Source organism: Macrobrachium nipponense, chromosome 6 (genome assembly GCF_015104395.2).
Source record: "Macrobrachium nipponense isolate FS-2020 chromosome 6, ASM1510439v2, whole genome shotgun sequence".
Lineage (NCBI taxonomy): Eukaryota > Metazoa > Arthropoda > Malacostraca > Decapoda > Palaemonidae > Macrobrachium > Macrobrachium nipponense.
In genome coordinates this window covers 123,975,081-123,990,376 of record NC_061108.1, presented here as the reverse complement: position 1 = coordinate 123,990,376, position 15,296 = coordinate 123,975,081, and the positions used below count along the sequence as shown (strand labels likewise).

At 38.3% G+C, this 15,296-nt stretch overlaps 1 protein-coding gene across 3 annotated transcripts in view; it reads right to left on the bottom strand.

Annotated features, from left to right (window-relative positions):
• The window catches only part of LOC135216121 (uncharacterized), a 212,560-nt gene that overhangs the window by 67,404 nt on the left and 129,860 nt on the right, over positions 1-15,296 (bottom strand). For all 3 annotated transcript variants that reach the window (XM_064251170.1, XM_064251172.1, XM_064251171.1), the window contains exon 5: positions 6,765-10,249. In XM_064251170.1, coding sequence (XP_064107240.1) covers positions 6,765-10,249 — 3,485 coding nt within the window. The remainder of the gene's footprint in view (positions 1-6,764; positions 10,250-15,296) is intronic.

Below are 15,296 nucleotides of genomic sequence, written 5' to 3'. Positions count from 1 at the left end.
GATTTTACTACCACCAAAAGTTGGATTCCATTCAGGGAGCAAGGCTCTCATACGTATGCAGCAAAGAGTAGCCTTGCAGAGAAAACTGCTTCGATTCAGCCAGCATGCAACGCAAGCGGTATGAGGGACCCCTGTGCCTGGGTCCAAAAGCCCTATCAAATGACAGTCACTTAAAATGAATACCTTTACAATATAAAGGTACGCTCCCATACAAAATTTGTACCTTCACGCTCCCCAAAATATTAAAACCACGGGATTTAAACAAAAGAGCCTAAAGAATTGCTCTTTTTCGATTCTGGAAAAGACTACCCAACTCTAGTAGCGGATTAAGGGCTTTACTGTTTTCAAACACAATTCTGTATACTTAAGGTAGTGATCAGGCAAAAACTGAATTGTACTTCTACTGTGACACATCAATCCTATTCTGGAGCAACAAATTGACTTAACACTAAATGAAGTTGCAACTGCTGCTCACATTATGAATGCTTAACTTCAATAAGGTAGAAGATATGGAGCTAGTTCTCATACACTAGCCTATCCATGATGTCACAGAGGACCTTGTGTTCCTTGATAAAAGTTTCTAAAAATCCTAACACAAAAGGTTAACTTTGCCTCTTCCAGGCTTAACCTTCACAAATACATTCTAGGTTTTCTAAAACACAAAACAAAAGATCGATTTTTGCCTCTTCCAGGCTAACCTTTGACCACATGTGTTTTTCTTAAAACCACAAAACCAAAGGTTAACTTGCCTCTTCCAGCAGTTACCTTTAACAAAGATGTTCAAGGTCTCTAAAAGGATGATAAAAATGTTCTAGGTTTAACCTTTAAATTTAAATGCCCAACAGGATAGAGAAGTTTCCTCTTTCCCCCCTCCCCCCCAAGGGGTTAGATTGGAATTCTTAAAGGGAACTGTAAAGCATAACCTTAACATTACCCTCAGCTCTAAGGCAGAAAGCTAAAATAGCATTCCCTTACACCAGCTTAAAGAAGGGTGCTGACAGCAAATGTACTTATTAACCACTGCTAAATAAAAGGTTTTACAGTAAATTCACATAAAGTTTACACCCGCATCTAAACTCCAGAGAGAGACTTGATATAGAGATGAAGGGGCTTCAATCTCAACACCTTACAGTGCTGGTCCTCGGCAAGATCTAAAAGTACTTGATCCAATACTCAGGAAAGTACGTATGGAACGATAACTTTGGAAGCAGACAGTGAAAAGTCTTATCTCCTCTAAACAGAAAACATTGACGTCTACAAGGTTCCAGGTGCTGAAAATTCCTCCCGAATGGTACCCTCAGTAACACACAGACCACTGCTTCTGACTCCAGGCCATGGCAGTTTTAAATTAAGGACAGATCCTATGATAACTTGAAAATCTTATCATTGGGAGGGGACATTCTAACCTCTCCAAGCAGTTAAGGAGATGCCTACGTCAATGGAACTGTATGGCATTGTGTAGTAGAGTTGATTTCTTCTCAACGGAAGGTTGAGACATCTACCAAGAGCATTGGAAATTCTGAAAAGTTTTGCCCTGAGGATACAAGGGCTCTACAGGAGACTAAGCAATTCTTGAACATGAAATTGCTCAATAGAATTCAGAGTAGATACAAGGGGCAGGCCTATGAGTCTGAATTACGCAAAATTTAAGGAAACATCCACTGCTCAAGCCTGAGGGCCAACAAAGTAGTAGTAATCATTCGACTGTCCCTGTTCATCAACATGCTAGGAAGCTAAATGAGTGTTCCTTAAATCCACCCAAGTGCCAAACTTATGGATGTCAGGGCCCTTGTAGGCAGTTGTTCTTCCTGAATCCCCAATTGCTAAAACACTGTCCTTCCATGAAAGTGCAATGACACTAGTTACACTAGTTAAACTATGTTGCATGACAGAGGGAAAAAACCAAAACTTGGACTTAGGTTTAAGAACCAAATGGATGATTCCTGGTTAAAGTGTCCCTCCTACAGTCCTGGAGCCAAAGTTGGTTCTGGATTACTTACAAATTTAATGAAAGTTATTTGCAAGTCGTAATTCTTACGCTGAAACCATACATTAATTGAGCATGATTATCTGAAAATAACCCATAAGGCCATGTTTTCTAATAAGAAAAAGCCCTTACAATATAGGAAGTTTCTTTCCGGTCTAAAATCTTCAAGCAGCACATGCCTATTCATCTTGACCGACAAGCATGCATAATTAAATATCATCCCCACATCACTAGATAAGAATGGGGATATAAAGAATTAACAATATAGTGCATAGAAATTGGGCCAGAAGAAGCAACAGGTCCTTGGCCTTTGGAATACTGTTGACAGAGTGGGCTAACTTGAATAACTGATTCAGTAGAACTGTCATGCTCCTAAAGTCGACACCATCTACCAATGGGGAACAAGTCCCTGACATAACTTACAGAAGGCTGCACACTAACCCAAACAAAGTGCACAGAACAGCAATACCTTCCAGTAAAAACCCTTTGAAGGAACTTGCAGGACTGTGGATGTATGGTAAGTGGAATTAATACATTCTGCATGTGTACCACAAGTCTGACCAGTCTTTGGAAAGGCACTAAAACCATGCTAGAAAACCAACAAGTATATGGGCAAACACTTACTGTTATTCAGTCTCCAAATGTCCAAGAATATCTCCAATTACTTATGGGTGTCTTCCTAAAGAATTACCCTTGGACCATCAATCCCTCTATATACAATCTCCTGCTAAAAGAGACTTATGAGACATCTCTGCTGAAGACAAGGGAAGCTATAAGAAGGAGAATAAACCAGTGGAGGACAATCACAAAGAATCAAAACTGCCCTTCACCGTCTCCACCATATAACATACTGGTCCCAAGTCTCTCCAAGTATGTTAGGAGGCTGCAACTGTCCATATCCCAGAACCTGAATCTGCACTTATCCCCGAAAGGTATAAAATAAAACTACCAATAGATAATCCCGAACTGCATAACCAGACAGGAAGCTAAAGTGTTCTCACTTCCAAACAGAGTGAGTATAAGCATGAGGACATTACCCTGCAGCATCAGAAATGAGTTACTTGTTTCCTTGCTAAGAACTCCCGCTGGGTTGGCGTCTCCACCTGCTAAAAACTCCCGCTGGGTTGGCGTCTCCACCTCTCTAAGAAGTCGCAGAGACGAGACAACGTAAATAGAAGATAATGACTCAAGTTAGACTGGAAATCCATCAGCATGTCTGTCTGCCTCAAGTTCATTTCCCCACAGGAAAGAGAAAGAAAGCGAACCTCCTATTAAAGATGGTTAAAGGACCAATAAGCGTTGTACAGCAAAAGGCGGCCTTCGGCTCTCAGCGACTTTAAAAGACAAGACGACAAGCCAAGGCAGACACAAAGGGAGATTGTGTCTGAGGACAAGAAAAGTTACAAAATGCTCTCAAATTGGAGAAAGCGTTGGTTCTCTTCTCCAATATTTAGTGCGGGCAGCCATTCGATTTTTTTGTTTGAATGCAGACTCGCCTAATTGGTGGGGAAATATAGAAATTTAACAGTAGGTAAGATTCATCTCAAATAATTCACTGCTCTTAATTATAAATACACTACTTTAATAAATTAAAAATAACAAGTATCATTTACAAAATGACCACATTCTTTTATGAATCTGTAATCTCTGGAAAGAGGGTAATTACACAGCTTATCCCAGAATTCAGGAAATGTACTCACATCACCCAAAGACTAGGACCCAACAACTTGCAAGTGGCATACCAAAGGCACAAGCTGTCATAGCAAAAGGGTAGGGATTTATGGATTTGTTTCTGTAACCATGGCAAATGGTGCTGGAAAAATGTTTCAGGGAATAAATATGTATGTTATAATTAGAAAAATAGGTGCAAATCTTGATAAATTAAATAAGAGGTGGTATGTACTACTGAAATTACTCAATCCATGCATTTTCATTCTTAACGTGACAATTACAGACAACCCTTACACATAAATTACCAACTTATATAGTCAGAGTTTTGTTAGAAAATATCAAATACTAAAAATGTGAAATAAAAAAATTCTTAAATCTAAACTTTGTTACATAAACCATCTTTATGTTCACAGTTTCCCCAATTTACATGGTTAGTCATGCTGTACTCTGCATGGTGTTATGAAGCGTAATAAAAACAATTTTCTATTTATGCTTTTCTCCAGCTTCTTTTTAAAAATATAACCTCAAAGCATAATCAAGTGATGTTGGCAAACCTTTTAAGGAAAAAACCGCACTACGTCTGTGAAAAAAACTCTCTCCGAAATGAGAGACCAACTACTAACGTACTAAAAATAAAGGTTAAACTGCATCTAAGATAACTGATGGGTGTAAATATTATGTTGTAGTATTTCTGGTATCAGGGGTACTTGATGTACAAGACAATTAATTCAGACTGTCACACATTAAGAAAACATCTGGAAAAAGTATCTACTATTGAGTGTACATGCATAAGAAGAGCATAAATGTGCCAGTTTTATGACTGTGATTGTTAATGTCATTGGGCCAAGGCTAGAAAAGAATGAGAGCTAAAAAGAGCAAAAAAGGAACTTTGGAGGAGTTGAACTTGCACCTTATGGAGGGTGGAGAAAATGAAATGCTGGTTACACTAGGGGGATTCACCTCCAAAAGGAGATAACACAAGGACAGAGAGTTGGCATTCTTGGCAGATATGAAGTATCCAGAATAAGTGTAGTAATTATATGTAAGGGGTTTAACTGCTAGATATCTCCAAGGCTTTTAGTTGGACAGTGATGACATTCTAACACAATGTTTGCAACACCACGCCGTAATTTATACGTAATGTTATAGGAGTTAGCCAAATTTACATACTCTATGAGTTTACTTGTATGATTTTAAGTTGTAGTCAGTCAGAACTGATACACCTTCATCAGTTCCTTCCTCCCCTCACCAACAAGCTCCTAAGTGGTTTTTACTAATGAGCTCCACTATGATTTTCAACCTCCTTTTACTGTGTTGTCTAAGAACTGTCATGGGAAATTATATTTTTTAACTTAGATTGTAAGTGTGTGTGTGTGTGTGTGGTCGTTTTTCTGTACCTGATATTCGATTGTTCATATAATGTGGAGATAGACTGGGTAATGGGCATAATTATTCTACAATCAGATGGCGTCAGTAAAATTGTAAAATAATTAACATTAATTATAGACTTGATAGATAATGTTGCAAACTATAATTCACAAATTTAATTTTAATTGTCATCACAGTCAGAAGTGACAATTGTTTGTTTGTATGGTGTTTTTATGTTGCATGGAACTAGTGCAGAGGCGACAAGGACAGGTTCCACAATGTCATGGATATTGTCAGAGACCAATAATCCTCCTCAAACTTCATGGCTCACTGAACAGCACCTTCCCAAATGTAAAGTAGATTAGAGGAAAAAACTGATTACCTACAAACACTTGGGTTTGGTAATAGTTATCATGATATTATCACTATTATTTCACTAAAAACTGTCATTGTTGTGAAATTTGTTGCATAAGGCTATACATAAAAAGTATTGTGATTAATAATTACCTCTTAAGACTTATTCTCAGTGAGCTAGCTTTCCTCTCTTGGCTGAACATATTAAAAAAGTCGGAGTGCAATTACACATTTGCAACCATTTGTGCATCTAAGTAAATTGGCCATGGGGGGCAGTGTGATTGTAGCACACCTTCAGTACCCAGCTACAAACCACTTTCTGCGATCACATGCCAGTGAACATTTATAGTAAACTGCTCAACTACTGTATTCAAAACAGCCAACCGAGCCAAAACAGTCATGTCCATTAACCTACACCCAACATTCTATTCATAAACTATTAAACAAAATTATACTATAGAATAGCTACGTGTAAGACTAAATATCCCAGTGTGCAATTTAGAGAGAGAGAGAGAGAGAGAGAGAGAGAGAGAGAGAGAGAGAGAGAGAGAGAGAGAGAGAGAGAGAGAGAGAGAGAGAGAGAGAGAGAGAGAGAGAGAGAATAGGATGGGGAAGAGGAGGAAGTGGGAGGGGGAGAGGTGTGATAGAAGATGGGTTTGCGAGGGGGATGGTGGGAGCTTGTTATTGGGGGAAGGAGGGAAGTGAAGACGGGGAGGGCGTTTGAGTTCTGACTGACTACAACTTACAATCATAATCATAAGAGTAAACTCCTAAAGTGTATAAATTTGACCAACTCCTATAACATTATAAATAAATTACGGCAGGGGGTTGTAAACGTGTTAGAATGTCATGACTGTCTGACTAAAAACCTTGAAGATATTCCCGAAAAACAATACCACATCCGGTCTGAAATGGATAGTAGTATACTTGAAAGAAAATAGTAAAGAAAAGTTTGTCTGATAAAGTATAAGTTCCAGGTGTATGGAAGAGCAAGTTGACGGATGTAATGGTGAGAAGAGGAATGGCTGTGTCATATGTATCTGATAATTATTTGGTTAGCAGGATAAGTGATTAAACTTTCAGGATGGGGTCTCAGTGTCACGATGAGAGCTTGTAGTTTCAGGAATGTGGGAAGAAACAAAATGAGTGAAAGGATGAAAAGGTAAGAAGCTAAATGACAAAAAAATCAGTGAGATTTGAGGTGTAACTGCATGATAGAAGATCGTGAACAGGAATACAAGAGAGGGATAAGGAAGCAAGGAAAGAGGAAAAAGATGTCATGTAATGAAAAAGGAGGGGGATGGGGTGGGGGGCTAGAAAGTACATACAGACTTTAGTGGACAGATCATTTTACTCAATAAATTAATTGATGATAATAACTTACCATTAGATCTTTCAATGCTGCTAAGGAGACTACTGACATCAGACACCTCAGAAATCTCAGCTTCCTTGGGGAGACTAGTTGACATCACTTCACTCAATGATATGCTTTGAGATGGTCCCAACTCTGATATGGAAATATCTTTGCTAGTTGCCATATCATTGGTTTCTGAAGGCTGGTCATCCTTTGTTCTAGACACAGAACTTTCTCGTTGTGAACTGGTTTCCTGTTTATGCTGACCTTTCACCTTATTTGTTTTCAAATTCGGAGATTTACTTTTCAGTGAATGGATAGGGCGGGGAATTCCTGAAACAAATGAACTGTCTTTTGAATTGGATGATTCATTTATCTTGTCATTTAAACTTACATTTTTCCTTGTAGGTGGTTGAGCAATAAATTCATCCCGATCTATAACTGATTTAGTCATTAGCTTACTTGAACTTTCTGGGCTTGAAAAAATAAGGGAATCACTAGGAGCAGATCGTGTCATAACATTACACACTTCCGGTTTCTTTTTTGGAGGAGGTGCCTGTCTTCTTTTTGGTTTGGGAGAACCAGTTTTTGATGAAGTTTCAGCCTCAATAAACATGAAAAAGCCTTTCTTTTCTTTGCTCCCACCATCATCAGAGCCTCCATTATTTTCTCCTTTAGTGCTTGATTTGACAATATTAACTTTTTGAGATTTACTTGTGTCTGGGAGGACAGGCGGAAGAGATGAATGCCCATCTTCAGGTTGAGATTCAGCCAACTGTGTTGACACAGCACCATCACTCTCTGACTTTCGTTTTCTTCTAGTTTTTGGTGATGGAGTATCAGCTTCTATATACATGTACACACCTGATGACTGGGCTTTGGCCTTTGAGCTTGATTTTTTATCCTCTTGCGCTTCCTCTGTAGGAGGAGTTGGTATTTCATTAAAGTCAATGAACATTGAAAAAATTGACTGTTGTTTATCCTCATCTTCTCCAGTGCCAGGTTCCTTCACTTCGTTGGCTTCTTTTATACCATCTTCATCCTGAGGACCAATGTATCCAAACACCAGAGGAATAGAATCAACATCTTTGACTGAACCAACACTAACCTGTCTATCACATTTAGAAATGGATGCCGTATCACCACTTTCTTTCTCTCGCTTAAGAGTAGAGCCACCAGAGACAATTGGAATGTTTTCTGAAACTGCCCTTGCTAATCTTGGGCTTCCAGTAATATTTGTCAGAGAGGTATATATGGATTCACCCCTTGCACCAGCCTTAGAATCGCCTTTTGCTTCACTATTACTTGACTCACTGCTCTTACTTTCATTTTCCCTATCATCTTTTTCCTTCTCTTCATCATCCATTTCTTCCTTATTGATGCTGGAAGAACTATTTTCCATGACTTCAAAAGACTGTTCTGGTGTAGCTTTTCCTCTCTGAGAAGTGTCCAGTTCTCTTTTAGCTACTAAGTCAACACAAAGAGAATCTGGTGATGGAGACCTAGTTCCTTGTCCTCTCCTTGCAATTTCTCTTTGGAGTTCTAATGCCATTTGTTCAGTACTCTTTTGCCCTTTCAGGACAGGATGATTAACAATAACATGAGTTGCACAACTAGGTTCTTCCAAGGTGTGTATTACTGGCAGACCTACAGATGCTGGTCGAGGTATGGGGTCTACAACTGGCACATCTAACCCACCAAGGGAGTGAATGCTACCCAACATTGCACTATCCATCATGCTGCTATACAATGATCCTACACCCACACTGCTCTCTGAGCTTATACTAGCAGTCATCAAACTTGCTGTCATCATATTTGTAGTTGGAATGTTTGAATATGTTTGGAAATTATGTTCAAATAGTAGTGAACCTTTCTTTCTTTCAATTTCCCTCAATTTTTCTGGATCTTCCATATTATCCTGATACAAGCTTACAGATTCATCAGATATTTTTCTTTCCTTACCATTATCTACACTCCTTGGTTCTCTAGGATTGCTTTCACTTTTTTTTGATGAAATAAATGTAACATGATGAGTACTAACGGACCTACTTGATACATCAGACTCTGGCGTCTGCTCTTTTTCCGCTTTCACCTTATCTGCTTTGAATGAGGATGTTGGAGACTCACTTGGTACACCATCTACAAGAGGGTGAAATACTTCAAAAGTTCTTGCTCTTACCAGTGGTCTTTTGGGACAACCCGATTCATCATCCACAAAACCATCAACATCCACATCAATTTGATTTCCATCAGGTGACCCCTTACTGACTTCACTAGTACTTCTTATAACATTAACCTGTAGTGGAAGAACAACAGGGCCTTCATCAGAATCATGACTACTAGAGTTATCATCATGGCTGCTGGGTAATTCCACCTCTAGGCTGGATGTCTCATGGAGATGACTTAGCCTCTGATCACTACCACTGTTACTGACACTAACACTGGTTGTATCAAAATCCCCGCTGTCCTGAGATTCTGCACCAAAAGATTGACTTTTTTGTTGCTGGGATGTTTTTGAGGTAGATGCTGATTGAGCAGGTAGAGAATTATATTTAGTAGCATTAGTGGCCTGATGAAGAGAAGGTTTTTCTTTTGAATTCGACATGGCACTGTACTTAGGTTTCTTTACTTTAACACGCTCCAGGATAAATGGACTAGATTCTCCATTTACAGAAACTAGCCCACATTTCTGTTCTGCTTCCTTTATTAGGGATTCCACTGGTGTTGGTATGGAGTTTTTTGCCTTACTAGCTTTGGGTGGGGAACAATCCTGTCTTTCTCTCAACTTATCCTGAAATGTTTCTCCACTCACCTGCATAGGTGATGTCTGTAATTCCTTAATCATTGACACATTAAACACAGGAGATTCTTGGTTTGATAACTGTCCAGCAGGAGACAGGTCATCACCAGATGACCTCTTGTTTGGTGACAGTGGTTTCAAGGCTTTCTTGCCTTTCTGGCTCAAATTACCTGAACTCGCGTATACATTATCTAAATTATTATCACAAGTATCACCAGAAACTTCCTTTTTCTCCACTACAGGTTGCCTACCTCGTGCTTCACAATTTCCAATATCTACAACACTAGGGTCTGCAATGTTCATGGTGTTACCCAATGTTTTACGAATCTGAACATGGATCCTTTGACTAGATTTTGGCCTCACAGATACAGCTGTAACTGGACTTGGTCCCCTTGATTTAGGTTTTAGTTTAACAGTATTACAAGTACTTGAGTCAGTGTCAGAGACATTCTTGTAGCAAGTGCAGCGTGGATCCCTTGGGTTAATGAACCTCTCTAAATCTTGTATATTACCTCTTCGTTCACTGAGCTGCCCTAATCGGAGTTGTTCAAGAATTATCTGTTGAATGTGCTGCTCCTCTTCAGTACTAAGCCTCTCAATATGCAATTTCTTATGACTGATGAGTGCTCTTTGCTGGAGTGTAGCAAGTGTGTCTTCAAGTTTCCTTTTCAGATCCAGACCAGCTGCCCGATTTAGTTTATCATCGTAGAGTGTCCTGGAGACAAAGTTGAAGACTATATATATATATAGAACTACAAAATCTAAATTTTTATATAAACTAAACTTTGAAATTTATGAAAATTATTTCTATATTTATACATTTATTAGTCTGTTTAAATATGCAAGATGCCATACAAACTTTTAAGTACAAAGCCAGAATTTGGCTAAAGTGCATTTTTGCAATTAATTGTATCTCATGAATACGTATCTTAATACTTTGGTAGATTCACATCACCCGTGCATCTGATGTCTAGGTCAGTCCCTTATGATGCTCCTGATTGGCTGTTAATAAGCCAATCACAATGCTGGAAACTCTCAGTCTCCCTTGAGAGTTCACATGGGCAGGATTTATGTTCCACCTCTCCTGAGAAATACATCTTTGTTTCAAAAGTATCCCTCAGGAGAGGTGTAACATAAAAATCCTGCCTATATGTGAACTTTCTCGAGATACTAAGAGTTTCCAGCCCTGTGATTGGCTTAACAACAGCCAATTAGGAGCGTTGTAAGGGACTGGCCTAGACACCAGATGCACGGGTGATGTAAATCTACTATAGTACATATTGCCTATCATTCAAAGCAATGCACATAAGAAAGGTAACCTTTCAAATATTATAAATAATCTTCAAGATCTTTGCAATCATTCATATGAGAAGAAATTTGTTTTACTCATAATACTGGATTTAAACAAAATTTATTGAATCACATCTCTTGACACTATTAAAACAACACAATCTGAAATCAAAATGTCCAGGTACCCAAGAGGATGTGAGCTTAGTAGAAAAGAATGGGTGGTTAAAGGGAAGATTTCACAATTCTAAGCATGGTTTAAACACTGGCATTTTGGCAAATGCATTTCTTACCTATGTAGATAAGAATGGTAAATGCATAACAAGGAAAAGAGAACTGAAATTTTACAAAACACCCATGCCTGCTGATCATTTATCAAGTGATGCTCCACACTATTACAATTAGGATTGTAACATGCACCTAACATCAAAATTTCTCAAGATTTTTACACATAAGATGAACCCTTTCTATTCTAAAAATAAATATCTCAATTCCTATCACAATCATAGGATAAATTTTGCAATGATCGACTACTATGACTAATGGAACTGCCAGTACAAAAATATATTTTAATACTGAAAAAGGATGCATTTCCCAGGTTAATTTAAAAAAAATGGAGTGTTAGTCTAGTTAGTATGTATATCATTATCTAGGTATTCAGAGGATATCAAAGTATATTATTCTCAACAATAAGATGAGAACAAGCAGCATCACATACAACCTACTAACCAAACAGCTAGACACTTCACCTAAAATCAGAATGATTTCCACCAGGTTTCAGCTAAAAAACAGTGATTCAAAATTAATTATAATTGACAGATAAATCTAAAATACATACACCACCATAATTTATAACAAATCCCAACAATAAACACAATTACTAACTCACATTATCCAATAAATAACTACTGCCATTACAATTACAAAAAGCAATTTTTCAAGCCATATGTGATTACTGAATAATATTCAATGTTCTTACTTTCTCATGTTTTCCCTACTGAAATATTACAATTCTTTTAGTACTGTAGTATGCCTTATATTTTTCAATTATAAAGGATAATTTCACCTTCAAATCTTTAAAATTTGGTTGACACTTCACTAAAGTTCAAGTTAATTTCCTTGAAGTGAAAACATATTAATGTTTTTTTTATAATGCAAACCATTGTCTCACTAGTAATTCTGACTCTGGTACATACATTAAATATTTGCATAATGCACATGTATTGCCAGGATGGCTTATATTTCTCACTCTCATCAAATCAATAATCATTTTGCTTTATAAAAACTTCTTGATATTTATCAGCCACATTTCCTAGTTTCATCCTCTAGTCCATCCCTTACAACTTAATGTGGTGCTCTGTGACCTAACTTTAGAGCATTAATATCTAACTCCGAGGGATACCTAACATAATTGGTAATGTATGTTTTATTACAACTTTTCACAGGTTTAGCTTTGTAATCATTACCTCCTGGTAATTTATGTTCATTATACAATGAGTAATAACTCCAGGGATAATACTTAATGCCTCCTTTACTACTGCTATAGCATAGTAATATCATAAAAGTAAAAAAAAAAAAAATCTGTGTTGTGTATATGATCTATGTTTTTCCGGGCTGAAGAGACATCCACATTTATTTATTAATAAATAAAATCTTAAAAGATTCTGGAAAAGTTACCATAAAAAGGTAAAAAGATTTAATTTAAGCTGGAGTACAGTCAGTGCCATTTGTATTGAGAATTTTTGGAATTTTCAATCATTTTGTTGTTTTTTTGGACCCGTATCATATTTCTCACAAAAAAATCGGCCGGCCACAAAATGACTGATTGGCCACTTTTACTTATCCACCCATGCACTACTGTGACAATTTCAAAGATTCAGTACCCCAATTGTCAGCCATAAGGAGTGCATTTCTTTTGACAGCGGTCCACATATTTCGTTTTTGTCCTTTGTGTGCAGTGAGTGTTGGCGTCTACCACCCATTAGAGTGATGTCTGGTGAAAATCACCAGCCATGATAATATTGAGAGAGTGTTGAACTACATAAAGTGGTAAAAGAAACGAGAAATTGCCGAAATTACTGGTGTTAATGAGAAGACAGTGTCGCGACTACTCCACAAATGGCGTCAGGCTGGATCTGGTGATAACGTTCCCGAACACAAACACGGCGGGGGGTGGGGTAGGTCCTGTCAAGATTCCTACGAAGACTTTAAGGCTTTTAAGGCATCAGTTGGACCGCTTAATCCTTAAATTACTGCAAAGGAATTGAAAGAAAAGAACCTTAAGCTCTCTTAAAAGAAATGTCACTGTAAGGACAATTCAGCGCAACATCCAGAAGCGTCTAGAATATTCCAAGGTGAAAGCGCGAGTCAAGCCCCTCATGACTGCTAAGCAACATCGCCATCGTGTTCAATTTGCCAAGGACCATAAGGACTGGGACCTTGTACAGTGGCATAAGGTCCTTTAGACTGATGAAGCAACGTTCTGCGTCAGTGAGAACAAGGACACGAAGATTTGGAAGTCACGCACTTCATCAGCGTGTGACCCGCAGCTGACCGTGACCAGCGTTAAGCATCCGCCCTACCTCAAGGTGTGGGGCTCCTTTGGCTACAGTGGACTAGGGAATCTTGACATGCTTCCTAGATGCCAAACGCTTAATTCTGAGCGTTATATTAGGCTGCTAAAGGACAATTTAGCAGTCTTTCGCCAAAACCGGCTGTGAGACCCTTCAGCAGGACGGCGCCCCTTGCCACACCTCAAGGGCATCCAAAAGGTGGCTCTCTGACAACGAGGTTGAATTTATGCATGACTGGCCTGGCCAATCACCTGATCTGTCCCCCACAGAAAACCTTTAGGGAATCTTGAAACGCCTCCTTCGTAAGGAGGATATGTCGACAATCCCCAAGGTTGAGATTGCAATAAGGAATGTTTCTGGGGGGAAATACCCCTTGCCCACTGTCAGAACTTGGCTGATAGTCTTCCACAGCGACTCCAAAAGGTCATCAAGTCCAAGGACTTCCCCATCACGAAGTAGCAATAACGGCATAAGTGTTAAAGTATTTTTTTTTTAATTTTTATGAATTAAATTTATTTTTTCTGCAAGCTAATTTCTCTTTTCTCAGTACAAATGGCGCTGACTGTATGCTGGGAAGACTGTATCACAAATAAAATTGATTAGACTCAAAAATGAAAAATTTTTAATTTGTTTGATTTTTAATTGCTATCTCAATGTAAGGATAAATCTTCTGGCGCCAGCTGGAAACCAGTAAAGGACAAATTAACATTGTGATACAAGGAATTGGTGGCATCGGGGATCAGCCATCGGGATAAGCAAGGAGGCAACCATCAACCTCTTCTAACCCCGTGACAAACTCAGTTTCTTCTAGCCCAGGAATAACAAGAGGGGTGGCTAAAAGTGGGCAGTTTATGTTAAGACATCACAGGTTTGTTAGCTATAAAAAATACAAATTAATTAAAATTTGTCATTTGTTCACATGTGGAACAAATCTGGTTCTCAATGTAAGGATAAACTCTCTTTGGGGGAAGGAAAGTAAGGGACTGTCTTTCCAGTCATACTGATACTGAACAGTTCTGAGACCATCACAAACCCTTGAAAAGTTCACAAAATTGGAGAACAAATATATATAATAAAACCACATACAGTTTTGTAGTGTCTTGCTTCCTCTTCATTGTGGAGACACTAAAACGAAAGTACATCAATCAAGTACAAATAGGTAGTTGGCTGAACATGTGTGGCTGAATTTTTTGCTTTGGGCACCTGTATGCATTCTGCACAGTTGAAGGCTATTTAATGGGTTGTAATAGCTTAGCTGGTTTCACCTAGATTTCATAGTGAGATGGTCTAAAGTTAGAGCCCCACCAATGGCTCGACAGATTCTTCAGACAAGATGACATTTTTATGATAAAATTAAGTTTTGTATATACTTACTAAGTAATTACATAGCTAATAATTTCCCACTTGGCAGCAAAAAGAATTCAAAATTTTGCAGGAAGTCTTCAAAAGCATAGTGTAGGCACAAGGTGCCACCCACTAACGGCAATATTGGTAATGACTTGGCCAACCACCTCATTCTGTTTTATGCACAATGTCTACCAGAGGGGAGGAGGGTGAGTTCCAATCATGTAATTACTTGGAAAGTATATACAAATCTATTATAAAAATGACATTCTTATATAAGTAACTTAACAAGCAATTACATAGCTGATTCCATATTGAAGGAGGTGGGATTATGGGCATATTCTACTCCAAAACATTAGGTGATGTAATGAATTTGAAATAGAAAAGTCAGCTGCATTGTAAAAAACAATGCTGTCGTTCCCCATTAGTTAAGAAAGCCACTGCATGTGGATACTGCCTATGGTTGGTGCTCATCTTAACTTATAATAGTATGGGTGTATAGCCAAGGGACCCCTCCTACTTAGTGGATACTTTACAGAAAGGGTAGTACTTCATTGG